Genomic DNA, 16,896 nt, shown 5'->3' with positions numbered 1-16,896 from the left:
TGCTAAGGAGTACAATGGACTGGAAAATAGATCTCAGAGTAAATTTTGAGATAGAATTCCCTTAATTTTTGGTGTTACTTAGTATCTGCTCTATTTTCTTTTTAACTTTCTGGTTTATATGCTTGCTTGCAGACAGAGACATGCAGATGACATCAGTGATTCTACACCCTCTTGCTCATCTCCCTTGCTTAGCACATGTGATACGGAGGAGAGTGGTGAGAGCAGTGAGGACAGCGAGAGCACATCTCCAAGAAGGTTGCTGTCATTAGAGAATAGGGGAGGGATGAATCTCCTTCAAATGAATATTTAGCCATGTTTAAGTTTATCTAAATTTAACTGTGTGAGTTTATGTCAATTAGTTAGGTCTTCTATATATTAATTAATGTTTTCTACATTTGCTTGGCATTATTATGAAAAACAAAAATCTTCGAGTTGCATCTTAAAGAAAAAGAAGCCCTATAACTTCTCCTTAATTCAAATCAGGACTTTTCGAGTGAAACTTCAGAAACAGGACCTAAAGAGAGTTCAGAGGGATCAAAAGAAAGTTGGAGGAAGTCAGGGAGATGCAATGCAAATAGATAGTGCGGTAAGTCTTAAACTAATCATCGTGTCAGCGAGTGTTTCCAGGGATTATGAAAGATCTCAGTGTGCCATCTACAACTACCTTTGTTGATGGTTTTCTCTAAAGCAACTTCAAAAGTTGCCCAGAATGTTTCCGTTGTGCTGAGATAATTTCTGATGAAACCTTGATCTAGGTTGCTGCTTTCTTTAACATACAAACTCTGTTGTGTTGAATTTCTCTTTAGATTGGATTTGAGAACGTGGGTGGTCTTTCCGAACACATCGCAGCTTTGAAAGAGATGGTGATTTTTCCCCTCCTGTATCCAGAAGTTTTTCAGCGGTTCAATATTCAGTCCCCCAGGTAACTCATTAAAGTGATAAATCGTAAGTCAGCTGTTTTCAGGAGAAAGTTCAATTCAGGCATCAATATGCTTCCATGCTTCAACATTTTGGCAGCGGTGAACGTTTGTTTTAGTAGTGGCAAAAAGTGGTTTCTTAAAAATGGATAGAATCTAGAATATTTGTAGGTTAAAAATATAAGCAACGTCTTAAAATTTTAAGTTTTACCGTCTGGTGTCTTTAAAAAGTTGGGTTAGTTGGGTTGGAGTGGTTTTGTTCTCAGTTTTATGTACAAGTCAGTGTCGCGTTAAAGGGGTGTAGCTGATTAACCGTCACGGGCCCGTTTGAATTCAGAGTACTGAACCAGTCGGACATTCACCAAAACTGGGGGTCCGTTCGGACAATCACCAAAAACGTAATAACCGCCTGGGGGTCCACTCAGACATTCACCAAAAACGTATTAACCACCTGGGGGTCCGTTCAGACATTCACCAACAATGCATTAACCGTCTGGGGGTCTGGTTAGATTCAGAACACTGAATTATCACGGATAATCACCCTCACCCAAGTCGCATTAATGAAAGCTATCACAATGCAATCAAGTATGGTTTATTACAGCAACAGAATATCAGGTTCTTTTGGATTGCCGGCGATAGTGACTGTCTGCAAAAGCAAGCTAATATGCATGAAATACACAGGCGTTATAGGTGTTATAGATGTGACAGGTGTTATAGGTGTTGCAGATGTTATAGGTGTTATAGGTGTTACAGATGTTATAGATGTTATAGATGGTATAGATGTTACAGGTGTTACAGGTGTTATAGGTGTTATGGGTGCACAGCCTAGAAATAAACGCGTTGAAAGGATCAAAGACTCTATATAGAGATTTATAAGCAAATATTCAGATCTCACCCAAAGGCGTCCCAATGGGGGGGGAAGAGAGGTTCAGCCCGTCGACTGATCCCAGGAGTCAGGAGGTCCTAAGGATGCTGTATGTCCTCGGGATGGTATCTCCCCTGACGATGGTATCTTCCCTCACATCCCCTCTCTCTTGGGCCAATTTATATTATTTTCTATCTTTTAGGTGGAGCTTGAGTGGCTCTAGTCAAGCATATCTTAGTTATGATTGGTGTAAAGTTTTCCCGTCTCCGTTTAAAGTAATAGGCTCCGAGAAATTCAGAGCGCATGCTCAGTGAGGGGTGGTCGCACCTTGGAGGCGGGTAGCTTTTGGGATGGAGGTGTGTTTTGGTATTATAATGATATTATAATGAGCAAAAAGTACACTAGGGTACAGCATTTGTCAAAACATGACAGGTCTTTGGCTTAGGGTGGCAAAAAGTGCTGCTTTGTGCACAAGAACAATCGAGGTCCCACCTGATCACAGAGCCTAGCCGTGGTGTCTCCACTCCACTCCACGCTCCGTGGTGTTCCTTAGAGCTAGCACACCAAGTTTCCCCAGCGCGATAGCATCTAAGGTTGGGAGCCTAGGGAACACTCAGATAATGCAGTTATGCCCTACCCTGAAAGCCTCTTCAAAGCTGTACCTTTTCCTTAAAAACGTGAATGTTAGTTTTATTTTCCTAGTTACTTCAGGCATTTACACCACAGTCAGCTTGATTAGTTTGTAGGCAAGAAGGGATTATCTAGTGGAAGTCAATTGTAATATGTTGCCTGGAAGCCCAATTGTTTTTCCTGCCTACTTTTGTTTTCTTTTTTTTTTTTCCCTCTGAGTGCTAAGGCATCTCTTTTCCTTCCGGCTTTAGGCTTCCTCACGTGCCATCAGCAATAGATGGTCTGAGAGACCAAACCCAGTAACTTAATGCTTTTGAGAGGAGCATTAAATGCTTTACTATCAGATTCTGCATATTATGAAAGCAAGAATATGCAGTTTATCACTGAAGAATGAAGTGGTGATTCACCATTCAGCCCATTCTCAGATTCTGTGCTGAAGTTTGCCTGTTTGGCTCCGGTTTGCTGTGATCAAACTGTTTGTCAGCAGTTTTGGAAGTGTCCTTCTGGGACAGTATGCTCTCTTTTGAAGGTTTTATACACTTGAGTTACCCCCTTATTCATTTCTTTGGGTGAAAAAAATGAATTTTCTTGTGAAACGTTGTAAAAATGCAGAACTTCTATCTGTTCTGACTCTACCCACACTTCAGCTATTACTGCTGTCTTGTACATGATGTGTTTTGGTTAGGAAAGACGCTTGTTCTAGAGATGATGGTTGTAGGAGGTACTCATCATGATGTTTTTTTTCCTATCTGGATCGTTTTTTATTGCAGAGGCTGTCTATTTTATGGCCCCCCAGGAACAGGGAAAACACTAGTTGCTCGTGCACTTGCCGGTGAATATAGCCGAAGTGACAGAAAAATAACATTTTTTATGAGAAGTGCTTCGGACTGCATGAGAAAATACGTGGGGGAATCAGAACGCCAACTTCGTGTGTTATTTGAACAGGTAAGGTTGAAATGCACAGTGTGTTCTGTCAGAGTTGAAACCATTATTTTCTGTGGTCAACGTTTTTAAGTAGAACTTGCTTTTTTTGTATTTTGTTATTTTTTTTTTCCCACTGAAACGGAAATGCCAGTGTTTCTGCTGTGAATGTCAGCTGTAGGAGCTACTGGAACGATTTGCTTCCTGTCACCCGGATACAGTGGGTTGACACAGACTGCTGTCTTCTGTTAGTCATGCCAGATACTCCAGTAGCTCTATCAGTAGAGGTCCCAGAGGCTGAAGTGAAAAATCTAGTTTAGATGACATTCCAACCATGATGTTTTTGTGTATTTTTCCTTTAGATAATGGTGTTTTACTCTGTGTTTTTGTGCTAGGCCTATCAGATGCGACCTTCAATTATTTTCTTTGACGAGATAGATGGTCTCGCTCCTGTGCGCTCTAGTAAACAAGACCACATTCATAGGTATTACAGTTTTGCACCTACATAAAATCTGCTTGATCTTTGGGGAATGAAAAAAAAAAAAAAAGGATGATGACCTGTTTAATTTACTGTGAACACGTTAATTTATCCTGAAAACTTGTAACTCAATGCCAAAACAGGTGCTTCTAAACAATAGTTGAAACCAATTTACTAAGCCTGATATCAGCATGTGGTCTGTGTTAACTTACCTATTGTTTATGTCTTAAAATGAGTCTTGTCCTTAAAGCTTGTCCTTTTTGACTACTCATGGAAGAAAGTCATGTGGAATGTGACAAAATTTACTGAACCAGTAAGTAAAAATTATATTTTTCTATTAGTTCCATTGTTTCAACTCTTCTGACGCTTCTGGACGGCATAGTTAACAGCGGGGAGATCGTGGTAATCGGAGCTACCAACAGACTGGATTCTATAGATCCTGCTTTACGAAGACCAGGACGCTTTGACAGAGAGTTCCTCTTCAACTTGCCAAATAAAGAGGTGAGAACTGAAATTCAACGTTAGCGCTACCATGGCAAAGTCCAACTTTATAGGAAAAAAAAATTGACAACTTGAACAAGAGAGTGATATGTGGAGACACTGCGTTGTTCCATGGAGGGCAAATCTGGTACTGAATATATATGGTCAAGATGATACCACCAAGTAGTTAGTTCTGTAATCAAACCTTTCATTCCCAAAGTTGTACCTGTTTGCTTAATTATTTAGTCCACTTGGGCGCTTTCATCATGAAGTTGTGTTTTTGGTCTCAGTCCTTCACTTATGAATGAATAGGGGGCATGTGTGCATTTGATTGTGCCCCAGATCAGTGGTAGTAGTTTGAGTCATAATTATTTTCTTCTTTATAGTAATTGTAGCAATTTGAAACATTGTGCCAGAAGTGCTTTCTGTGAATTTACTGCCTGAAAAGCAAATGTGATGAAGTAATGAGACTGTCACAATGAAAGCTTGTTAAATTTTAGAGAAGTTTTTTGGACAACAAAGAAATGTTTCTGGATAAATTTTTCATTGCAGTATTTTCCTCTGGGTCTTTAGGTCTCGTAGTTTGGAAACTTGTTATTGAAGCTATAAATGCCTTTTCTTTCACTGTAGGTTCCTAGAAAAAAGTCCAGTGTAACAAATAAGAAATATTCAATTTCCTGGTTGACAATGCAGAGTGTATATTAAATAACTGTAAAATACTTGAAAGTTGAGCAAGTAAGAAAAGCGTATTAGTAGATGAGGGGTTTTGAGGGAGGACTGTTTTGGTTTTTTTGTTTGTTTGTTTCTTGTTGGTATTTTTAAGGAAAACTTGAGACAAGCTAAAATGCAATGATTTTGCTTCCAGGCTAGAAAAGAAATTTTCAAGATTCATACTCGTGACTGGACCCCTAAGCCACCGGACATGTTGCTTGATGAACTAGCTGAGAAATGCATTGGTAAGACTGAAACCAAAATGGATTCTTGCTTGTGACCAAGTTGTAAAGAACCTTAGCTTGTACCAGGCAGTACCCAAGCTCTTGTGCCTTGCTGCACAACTAGTCAACGAGGCAGCTGGCACGCCTTCATAGCAATCAGAGTTAGATGCTTTCATCTATTTACTCTTTGTTGTCGTTCCTCTTGTTGTCTGAGAACATTAAATGGTTCTGGGGCATCTGCCTCAAGAGTATAGTTTTTGATGAGGAGTCTGCTTCAGCTGCATAAGCGCAGGATATCAGGCAGTGAGCAACATGAAACTTCCCTGCAGAGCGGTAGCACTTTGAATTCCCTGTTAACCTGTTTGGTTTTGACATGACAAATTCTTTAAATGTTGCATGTTGTAAACCTGGGCCTTGACTGATGTAACGTTTGATTTTTGTTTGTTAGGATACTGTGGTGCAGATATCAAATCCCTATGTACTGAAGCTGCTCTGTGCTCTCTGTGCCGATGCTATCCTCAGATTTATGCAAGTAGGGAGAAATTGCAACTAGACGTTAATTCTATTAAAATAAAAGCAAAGGACTTTTTCATGGCTCCGAAGAAGGTTGTTCCGGCATCAAACAGGATCGAGGCTTCACCCGTACAAGCACTATCACCCATTTTCAAGCCACTTTTTAAAAGATCAGTAGCGAATATTTTACAAGTTGTGCAGAAGATCTTCCCGCAGGCACAGCTAGTGCTAAAGGAGGACCGACAGCAAGGTATAACCACAGCATCCACTTCTTTATAATTCTGCTAAAGATTGTTCGTAAGCTCCTTTATTCTAAGGGAGAGAAAAAAATCACCAAGAGTAGCGTACCTTATACGTACACATCAGTGGGACTTGGTACAGCTTTGTAGGGCCTTGTGCCATCTGCTTAGATCTGTGGTGGGATGAACTCTAGGAAATAGCTTTCAGTGTGTGCTCTCAAATGAAGAAAGGGTTTTGGCACTGATTTAGAAGCTGTATTAATGTAAGAGAAAGAGACAAAGGCTATTCAGGGAAGTTAACAAACCTCTTTTGCCTTTCAGACCATTTAAATCCTATTTTACAAGATGGTATGTTCAACAGTGATGACGATGCATCCTTGGTTTCCGGAGATGAATTCAAAGATGGAATGCCTGACGGACCGGAGAAAAAACTCCTCTGTTTCAGCAGGTAAAGAAAGATAGATCCCTGTTATGTTTAAATTCTCAGGTCTGATGAGTCTTTGTAAACAGTTCCAGCTGTTAAAAGTGTGAGGGGTGGTAGACGAAGGGGTAACATCAAGTTAGTGTGTAGAAGGGGTGCTTGGTATTCACAAGAAGAAAGGGTGAAGGGACTAAAGTTGTAATGAAGTTGCTCTGAATGACCCAATTGAAATGCCCAGGCTTCTCTTCCTAAGCCAAAGTGATCCGTAGACTACCAGAACACGTTGACTTAATCCATGGCATTCTTTGAAAGACTCAAGACCGCATACATGTCCTATCTGTCCTTTTAGCTAAAAGTACCCCAACTTTAGGGGTTTGTGTTGCCACCTTTTGCCCTTCTGTTTTCCAGGATTGTTAAACCAGTAGTGAATTTTGTAGTAGAAAGAACACTGAGAAATGGCTTGTTAAAACACCTTGAGAAAAATTTGAATGGTGTCTTTATTTGTTAAGCCACCAAGTTGTGTTAATCTTGTGGTATTTTAGTATGGAAGTCATGCAAGCCCACGGTTGGAAAGTTAGATCATGTTGTCGCAGCTGGATCAGTTATTTTTCTCAGTTTCTATTGCTGTGCTGTCCAGAAGATTTTCTGTCCTCTAGAGCAAGGCTAAGTCTCTAGCATCTTTGATTTAAGCCAGCAAAGGTACAGCCTGACTGTAGTGGGGAAACAAATGCTCATTGCAAATTTATTTCCTAGTAGTAAGGCAAGATTGCAGGGATATTAATTTGCAGTCTTGGTTTAGTAAAGAATAGGAAACACAAGGGAAGAAGATGAAACAATTGGAATGACTGAATAACTTAACTGGAAATCTTACATGTATTTAATGTACCACTGCCATTGGGATTATTTGGGGAGGGAAAAGAAAATCTATAGGAAAAGTACTTGGAACATCTGTGTGTCTATTCAGCACCTCATTTATAAGCTTGTTTTCTTAACTCTTGTTCTAGGAGTGCTTTCTGCGAACCAACATCACGCCGGCCCCGTCTGCTAATAGTAGGAAAAGAAGGGTACGGCCAGGTTTCTTACGTGGCACCCGTGGTGTTGCACGCTTTGGAGAAGTTTCCCGTTCACACCCTGGACCTTTCTGTTCTGCTTACAAACATTGCACCGCCAGAAGAAATCTGCGGACAGGTACCTTTTTTCTTTTTATTCTCATCGGATTCACTGACTGTATGTAGAGGATCAATCGAGTTGCAAGTAAGGTGAGCAAAATTCATTGGTAATGGAGGTGGCCTTCTTTTAATGTGCTGGGATGTTTGCTTCTGTCTGAAAATCCCCTTTTCTTTTAGACAGCACCACAAACAATCTGGATGTTGTACATGTCCACGTTTTCCATACCCAATTTTACAGTGAGGATGTTGCTAGCAGCTCAGGAAGCTGGGCGGTATTGCTAATGAACATCTCTTTGTGGAAAGAAATGCTGCTCATCTCCCTGGGATCCAGAAAGTAGTTCTCATTGCCTCCTAAGACTGTGTGCTCCCAGTAGATGGCTCTGTACCAGACTGCATGTCGGCTACTTTTTGTAGCCTTCTTTTAAATTATATTAGTAAGGCAACCAAGGTTTGGGGCTTCTGTTTATTTTGTTTTCACACGGACATACACAACTTGTGCTGTTGCAGTGTGTGCAATAAAAGCATTAACACGCTGATGTGGTTTTAGCTAGAAAAAATGAACAGATTTGGTGTTTTTACTTTTAGGCAGGAAATCCATTTTACTGTTTGGCATCACTACCTTAAAATATTTTTACCTTTAGTGGAAACATTTGAGAGCTATACAAGTAAGAACAGGCATGTTACACTACTGAATACTGATGTGTCCCAAAAGAGGGACATTTCCTTTCTTTGTTATGCGATGATTGTGGCTGTGGCCATATAGCTACGGTGTCTAGCCACTGCCTGAATATATCCTTCCCATCTTCTGACTAGAGTTCTCCGAATACTGATAATCTGAAAGGGTGCCCAGAGAAATTCCTTATGTGAAAGGATGCTTGCCACTCTGTTCACATAGTTTCATTTCATGGGGCAGTCAGATGGCTATGTAGCTATGTATTAACAGGTTATTCTCCGTGTTTTAGTTTTCTTACCCAAGCTTTCCTTTTCACTAGCTGATCCGAAATGCTCAGAAGACAGCACCAAGCATAAGTTATGTCCCAGATATCCATTTATGGTGGGACAACGCTGGACCTGCCTTGAAACTTACTTTTCTAACTCTACTACGTAACATTCCAGCATTTTCGCCAGTTTTGCTGCTTGCTACGTCTGATGTACGTCACTCAGATCTCCCAGAAGAGGTGTTTTTCAATACTTTTCTTACTATTTCTTCAGTTTCTTGTAATTTTTGAATGCTTCCAGCATCAAAATGCTGTGCTGTTAAATGCATACTGTTATTACTCAGGCACCCTAACAAATCACTTAAAATTTGCTTAGAGAAAAGGAATACTGTGAAAGCATCTGCTTAAAGTTTTTTCTGAGTCAAGCAAGTGACTTTCACCCCCTTCTCACGCATGCAAATAATAAATTAATACAATAATTCCGGTGGCTACAAAGTGGTTCAGTCAAGAATATGCAGTGCTTGAAATGACAAGAGGATGTCTTTACTGAAGAGACTTCTTCTGACAGTCTGTCATTCCATGCTATGTTGGGTAAACTGCTAATAATGCAATTTAGTAGAGAATTGAAACACTTTGATTAAAAAAAAAAAAAAATCAGTTTCTTTCTTCATATAGGCCAAAGCTTTCCAAGCTGGAAAGCTGAGTTCCAATTTCTGCTCAAGTAACTTTGGAATGGAATTCTAGTTGTATTCCTAAATAAACTGTAGTAAAAAAAGTACATGCAGAACTTCATTGACTTCTGAGAGTTTACATTAAGGGAAGGTGCCCAAAACAGGAACACGCTGTTCTCGTTCTGATTATTTTGTCTCAGTTATTGGGGGAAGAGAACGGGTCTTACCTAGACGTGTTTATTATCAACTGCTTTGAAAGTGCTTGAGTTCCCACAGAAGTTTTTGTGCAGGTTCTAAATTCCTTCTAAAATAAGTAGTGAAATTCCTTACCTACCTTTTAATACTAGAAATTGAAAATGGAGGAAGACGTAGAGGTACTAGCTACTTCAGACACCTTTTGGTAGAGAAATAAAAACTCAGCAAAAAGCCCTCACTTGTCTGCTGAAGCCTTTCTCTTCCCTCTATAGCCATAAAGGTTCTAAGTAAAGGATGCAGCAAGGCAAGTAAATACAAAGGAAGCGATGTTGGATGTGGTGAAAGGCATTACTTTATCAGTGTAGCGTACAATCCCTTCACCGAGCTTTAATTCTACAGGTGATTCTTAAAGGTGATATTTGAATTTGCCGTGCCAGCCTGTGAAAATGTAGCCGTTTAAGGCCAGGAAGATAACTTTTTTCAGTTTGTGTTCTTCAGGTTATTATTAATTTTAAAAGGTACTCGTCTTTTTGGAATAGAAGATGAGTTTTTGTGGCCTTAAATCTGAAATGTCTTTCCTCCTTCTGCTTTAGATCCAAAAATTATTTAATAAGGAATTTGGAGAAGTGTGCAATATTGAGGTGCCTGGTAGGGCAGAGAGAGCAGCTTTTTTTGAGGACCTAATTCTAAATCAAGTGGCTAAGCCTCCTGTAAAGAAAACGGGTGAGGAGGATATAAGAAGTACATCTAAAACTTTCCTATCGAAGTTACTAGCTCTTTGGGATTTGCTTTGGTGGTCATTTTCTGTCAGTAATTTGTCATATGCTTGAATTTGAGTACTGTAAATTGGCTAATTTTTCCTGATTAATTGAAGTTGATCGGACATTGGAAGTCCTGCCTGTAGCACCACCAGCTGAGCCTCAGAAGCCACAAGAGGAAGAAGTAGGGATGCTGGAGGAGGAAGAGGAGGATACCTTGCGTGAACTTAGAATTTTCTTGAGGGACATTACTCACAGACTTGCCACTGACAGACGTTTCAGGGAATTTGCAAAGCCCGTTGACCCACAGAAGGTAAACTAGTGCTGATCTGTGTGTCTGTAACTTCTCAGCGTTCGTATTTCTCAGCGTTTTGGGGAAGGTTCAACTTTGTTTTTAGGGCTGCGCTATTAGGATTTTGCAAGAAGCAGAGGCAGTGCTTTTACTTCTGCTGACTCTCAAACGTCTCTTATTGGATTATTCGCTGAAAGCCCTGGTTTCATTCTAAAAAGCCAGTCCAAATGCCAACACAGTTTGCTCGTGAAAAGGCTTTGGTATGTAGGCATGTCACAGCACTGAAAAGCCCAGAGATCCTCCCTTATAATTACAAACAGTATTTACAGGACTACTTTAATGAAGTCTAAAGCCCTTTATTGGACTGTCAGTACCTGTGGGAACAGGAATAGGAGCAGCCGTTTGTAAAAGTAAGTTTTGAGATCCTGTTCTCTGTTTCATCTGGAACTCCTCAATAGGAATCAACCATAAGTGCAGTGTGTTTTCTTTTTCCTCCAATTGGCTGCTTAGATCCCTTTTTCTCCTTAATTGATTAGATAAGTCTAAACTAGGGGCGTATATTTCAAAGACAGATGTAACTTGAATATACCTGCGGATCAGCAAAGTCCTCTTCATGTGGGCATCCACTGGCTTTTCTTCCCCTTTTCTCCTAGGTTCTTGAGCTGTGAAAAATCCAGACAGATACGTATGTCCTCATCTGAACTAGTTATTAGGCTCCTCTTACGGTCTGAGGGAAGAACTCGGCACCTCTGGGCCCAGTTACCTCATTCTAAAGTAGATGCCTGCAATAGGTACTTCACAGGTGCAATGCATGCACCTTTTCCTCAATGTCGACAACAAAGAGAATGTCGGATGGCTTACTCAGCTTTCACTGTTGTGATTTTCTGAAGCAAAGTGAAATGAATCTCCCACCCTCAGTGTTTCTTCTCTACCATGCACGTGCTTCTGACCGCCCTACCTCTTGTTGTCCTCTCCTAGCAGCTCTAATGCCAGTTGAAAGAGCCCTTCCATTTTTGAGAAGCAAACTGGTTAATTTCAGCATCTTCTGATGCATCGCAAATGTTCAGAGTTTTTAGGAAGTCGTTTATTTAAAGTTTTCAGAATAATTTGGTAGACAGTGCGCAAGGTTAAGAAAACCTCTGAATGCTTGTATTTGATCTGCAGGTACCTGACTATGCCACAAGGATTAAAGAGCCGATGGATCTTTTAACAGTTCTGACTCAAATTGACTCGCACCAGTACCTCACTGCAGGAGACTATCTGAAGGACATCGATCTAATCTGTAACAATGCCTTAGAGTACTACCCGGATCAAAGATCTACAGGTGAGGATGTGCTTTTTAGCCCTAGTTTAAAAAATCGGTCAAACGTATAGATGGATAAATGCTGTGTTCAAACAGTAGACTTCAGATGGATTAGATGATTTTGGACATCCACAGAGAACATCTCTTACCACATTGTAACTATTTTACCATTTTGCTACTTGGGCATGGAATTGTGATATAAGTGTTCCCAAGGAACTAGTGCTTTTGTTTAATTAACTTCTACGTTGTTATGCTGAAAATATTCACTGAGATAACCTTTTGGAACCAACCTATGAAGAAAGCAATTTTTTTCTGTGATCAAAACAGTTTCATTGGTTGGTAGACAACATTCAGTTAAAGTCTGTAAAATTTCAGATCGTCACAGAGCCTATGTTTTGCAAGACACTGCATATTCAATGGTGAGGAACGAAATGGATACAGAGTTTGGACGACTTTGTGAACAAATTAAAGAATCTCGTGAGAAAAGAGGTACGTGCTTTAACGCTAAGGATTTTAAGACTTGTCTCTGCATTTGTAACTGAAAATGCACGACGAAGATCTTTGGTATCTATTCTTTATTGCAAGGTCGCACCTCTCCAGCGTGGTCTCCATGGGACGACTCCAAGTCACCACAGCAGAACCCTGCTACTGAAGACGACAAACCAGAGGAAGAGAGTAATGAAAATGAGGAGATGACAGCGGCACCTGTAGATGCCAGTACACCCATTTCTAATGGTAAGTTGCATTTTATTCAGCTGCTCTTGTCATTCATACCTTCTCTGTTCTTGAGGCGCAACAGGTGTCTCTGATGCCTGGCTCTTTATGCCAGAGGTATTTTGTTTTCAAATTTACTTCAAAATGTGAGAGAGAAATCCAGAGGTCATTCATTCAATATAGTGATGAATTAAAGTTCAAAGAAAGTTGGTTTACAACATAAAAAACAAACAAACAAACAAACAAAAACAACTTTGATGGCCCAATTGACATTTAGCCGCCCCTAAATTGCTAATTCTTGAGGTAAAAAATGTTGTGGATGGCAGTTTCTGAATACTTAACTAGTTTTTAATTATGCAAAATGGCATTTTTACCCCCACTCCACCCCTCCCTTCCCCAAATGCTAAAATCTTAGCTACCTCATACTGTGATTCCCAGTTGAAGGAGGGAAGTCTAACTAGTGAGAGTGGGAATTTTGCCATGGACTCCACCCATATCCTTTTGCAATACTATATGAATACTACGAATGTTGGGCAAAACCACAAAGTTTGTTTTTTCACAAAAGGTTTACCAAATCAGGAAGCGTACGAGGTATAAGTCTTCATGTTTTTTCTCCTTTGAATATTCCCTTAAAATTGTCTCATTAATTAATCTCTTCCAAACACGTATTCAGCTTTTGAAGTCTTCAGCTTGATACCAGACTTGAAGGAGAGCTTATTTCCAGAGGCTTTTATGATGTTCATCTGTATTAGTTCATGTAGTAAGACAGTGACTTTGTCAAATAACCTCACGTTGTATTAATGCTGCCCATCCAAAGTAAGAATCCTCAGCATGTAAAATCCTGAAAGTGACTGTTTAGTGAATGAAATTCCGTAGCTGTGTGTGTGGTTTGTTTGCTTGTTTTTAATCTTAATAGCAAACTGACCCCATTAACTTTCAACTCTTTTCTCAGCATATGTAGGGATATAGGCAGTGGTAGCTCAGTTCCTTTGTTTTCCTTGTCAGTTGAGTAAGATGAAGATAATGGATTTTGAAGAAAGAATTCTTTTGGTTATGTTTTGGATTATTTTTTTATGCTGTCTCTTTGTAGGTGCGTCAGAAAGAAAGCGCAGAAGGAACAACTGTGCGCGTGCTGCAGCAAAGAGGAGTTCTCAATTCGATACAGAGAACAGAGTACCAACAGATGACCAAAACAATAGTGATGGAGAAGAGTTTGTGGACAAACATGTTTCTGACGTATGTCAAGTTAAACTTAACACTGAAAAGGAAAGTGCTAAGCTTTGTGGATATTCAACACCAAGATGGGGAACTATAACTAATGGAAATCCAAGTTCAAATGGTAAGGGAGAAGTCCATCAGATCCTTTAGCACCCTATTCTTGCTGAGGAGGATTGCACTATTTATTAGCTTTAGCCTTCAATTTCACTCTATTTTTTCTGTTACAGCTCTCAAAAATCATCACACAGTTTATTCCATAACGATGTTGCTCCTCTAATTGTGCAAGCCTAGCCCACATGTTTCTGTAGGTGCTGTTTTTTTGATTCTAAAGTGTGGTTTTTTCTAATGGTACCTAACTGAAAGCAGGCAGTCACTGACACTCTTTTATTGTACGAGGTGCTTTCCAATAACGAGCAGCTTAGGTGAAAAAGCAGCACTTCAAGATGCGTGGATCCAGAGTAACATGTGGAATAGGAGACTTAAGCCCTAATGTTGTACTCTAAGATGTGTTCCCTAACCTGAATTGGCAACATGACTATTTTTTTTCACTATTAACCTTTTCATTAGTGCTTTTTGTTTGTTTGTGGGTATTTTTGTTTGCTTTTTTTTGTCTTAGTTTCTGTTTTTTTATGGAGCAGTGGCTTTAGCTGGAAAGAAGGGAGAAGCCAAGTATTTCTCAGTGCAGACGATAACAATTCTGTCTCTGTATTTGTAGAGAGAGACTGTTTTGCAGGTACAGGATACTTCACTGAGACTGTATTCTAGATAAACAGGAAACCTGACTGAAGAAATTTGTGTCCTTCCAGATTCCTGGGCATTTCAAGCAGTGACTCCTGAACATTCTTGGGAAGAAGACCAGCAACAGATAAGTGATGAGAACCCTGTACAAGTTCCTACAGAGACAGACTACATAGTTATCGTGGATCGCTATGAGCTCAAAGTATGTCTAATTTCAGCTTTTTTTTTGATGCTCAAATAGGACATATGCACTGTGACTGTTTAGTTTCCATACCTCGTGTAGATTTCTGTAGGCTACCATTTGCTTCTGGTCATCTGTAGTTTAGGAGACAGATTCTTTGCCTAATTTTTAAGATAAAAGGCCTTGCTGAATTTTAAAATACCACATTGACAACCTGCTAGCACTATTATGGATATCATTTAATGATTTGTAATTTTAATGATGGGTTTGAGGGCTTTTATTTGGGGATTTTTTTTTCATGCTTTGATGTATTAAGAACCTGAAAAGGATCTTTATTTCTTGCAGTGATGATTTTAAACCTGAAGTTAGCAGGTTGACGTAAACTAGCTAGCCATGGAGAAGTGACTACTTTTCTGAAATTCCTTGAAAGTGCAGCATTAGAAGTTCTTATAGTGTGTGTGTGTGTATATATATACACGAGGGAGGCAGAGTTTGCTGATTAGATGATAGCAGCATTATTTCCAGGGGGCAGTAGTATTTCCATTTGGTATGGCTGCTCCCTAAAGCTACATACTCGCAGGCTCACACTGCTAATGGACAGCTGTGGCAGTGGAAGAAGGTGCTGCCACTAGCTTGTCACTGTTGCTGTGCCAGAGATTATCATCTCTGCATCTTTGGTAATAGAAATGGCTGTGTGAGAGAGAGGTGATTGCTACAAGCAGTCACTTTGCTATTTACCCACCCCTGAATTTAAAGGTAGGACTGAGCAAACTAATCCACCTTTGCTCTGGGCGTTTGAGCAATCTGTTCTGCCAGCAGAGTTGTAGGCATGGCACACGTGGGTAAAGGTAATCACCTAAGGGTGCTTCCTTTTCCAGCTGGCACAGCTGTATCTACAAGATCTGCAGCCTTTTTACAGTGCCCCGCGCTGCTGCAACGCTTCTCTAATGAAATGCAACAGTGGCTTTGCTGTGGCAGCAGCTGTCCTACAAAGAGGATCGTGTCATTCCCTGCTGCTTTGGGAGCAGTCGACTTGCAATTACAACCGTTGATGTGATTGATTAGTAGTAAAAGATTGTCCGAAATTTCAGCCTTTCCTTTCTCTGAAATATGAAAAATTAACTCATATTTTCCCTGCTGAAATCTTATGGGATATTTAATCTGTTCTCTGAAGTGTCACATTTTATTTAATAGCGTAAGAAAAAGTAGGCTGTCACTTGTATTGTTACTGTTCAACCTCTGAAAACATATAGAGCGTATTCAAAGGATCTTATACTATTCTAAAGTTGTTGTTTTGCTCCATTGTTGTCTTCAGAAACTGTTATGCTTTGTCACTAAGATAACGAAGGGATTTGACATTTAACACCTGGAAAAAGTATATGGCGTCATTAATCAGTGTATTTACAACCATAGAGAAGACTACGACAAAACCGATTTGGTGGAGGTAATTTTTGTTTTGAATTCTAGCGCTTTCTGTCACTGTTACGCAGTATTTGTGTGTTCTGGGATATCGTGGTTGTTTAGCATTGCTCTTTACTGCTTAGGTGTCTGTGCACAGACAACAACAACAGTACGACTTCTCCCTTTCAGTCTGGAAGACGTTTATCCATCTTGCAAAACCATTGTTGTATTTGGCATAATTGTTGGCAGTTTCTGCAGGAAAAAGCTTGAACTTGAAGACAACGGGTCCACCCACACAGCCCTTTCAAAGCAGTTAACTTTAGTCTGTCAGTAGTTTTCCTTGAGAACCATTTTGGGAGTGGGAGGACTATGAAGGGAAGGTGCTTTTCTAAGTCTTTCACTTGCTCTCTCCCTCTACAGCCAGTCATGCACGGTGATAGTGGTTGTTCCATCCTTGGAGAGAAATTTAAGTATATAACAAGAGTTTGAGACTTCTCTCTAGTCACACTCTAATCTCTTTTTAACTAATGCGCTTGAGCATCTGTAACTGGGGAGATTTCTGCCTGTGCCAGTTTTACACTGAGTCAAATTCTCTGGTCTCTTCCTGTAAAAGATGATTTCTGAGTTGTCCGAATTCCTCCGAAATCTGCGTGAGGCGTCCATGGTCCAAGTCAGGTGTTCCCGGTATACGCTGGATATTCACTCTTCACATTGAAGATCCTTGAACCCATTTATCTTAGAGTTGCTTGTGCTTAAGAACAGATAAAATGTGTTGTGCTGATCAGTCTGCCTTAAAAAGAGAGTGCCTCTTTTTTTTAGGCACTGGTCATCTCGATCTCTTTTTCCACATCTGATAAAGAGTTAGAACGGACACACTCTGTTCTGCCTGTGAGAGGATTATTTAGATTCAGGGAGGCCG

At 40.0% G+C, this 16,896-nt stretch overlaps 2 protein-coding genes across 7 annotated transcripts in view; one reads left to right on the top strand and one right to left on the bottom strand.

The window, feature by feature from the left end:
• LOC140000146 (protein N-terminal glutamine amidohydrolase-like) overlaps window positions 1–2,493 on the bottom strand; it is a 16,424-nt gene extending 13,931 nt beyond the window's left edge. Inside the window, exon 1 of the mRNA XM_072029921.1 lies at window positions 1,813–2,493. The gene's annotated coding sequence lies outside the window, so the exon portion shown is untranslated. The remainder of the gene's footprint in view (window positions 1–1,812) is intronic.
• The window catches only part of LOC140000145 (ATPase family AAA domain-containing protein 2-like), a 22,223-nt gene extending 5,327 nt beyond the window's left edge, over window positions 1–16,896 (top strand). For 2 of the 6 annotated variants that reach the window (XR_011805427.1, XR_011805426.1), the window contains 6 exons: window positions 133–255; window positions 484–586; window positions 807–922; window positions 3,183–5,989; window positions 6,300–6,426; window positions 7,404–9,121. Coding sequence is in view for 4 of the 6 variants with exons in the window: in XM_072029917.1 (XP_071886018.1) it covers window positions 10,321–10,443; window positions 11,587–11,746; window positions 12,101–12,214; window positions 12,311–12,460; window positions 13,530–13,778; window positions 14,464–14,597; window positions 15,892–15,939 (978 nt within the window). In the remaining 2 variants the exon portion in view is untranslated. Of the gene's footprint in view, window positions 1–132; window positions 256–483; window positions 587–806; window positions 923–3,182; window positions 5,990–6,299; window positions 6,427–7,403; window positions 10,444–11,586; window positions 11,747–12,100; window positions 12,215–12,310; window positions 12,461–13,529; window positions 13,779–14,463; window positions 14,598–15,891 lie in introns of those variants that run through there. The other 4 variants (XM_072029917.1, XM_072029916.1, XM_072029915.1 and 1 more) reach the window with 4 other exon arrangements.

Source organism: Anas platyrhynchos, chromosome 33 (assembly GCF_047663525.1).
Source record: "Anas platyrhynchos isolate ZD024472 breed Pekin duck chromosome 33, IASCAAS_PekinDuck_T2T, whole genome shotgun sequence".
Classification (NCBI taxonomy): Eukaryota; Metazoa; Chordata; class Aves; order Anseriformes; family Anatidae; genus Anas; species Anas platyrhynchos.
The sequence above is the reverse complement of the archived record's forward strand: the minus strand, read 5'-3'. Positions and strand labels throughout refer to the sequence as shown.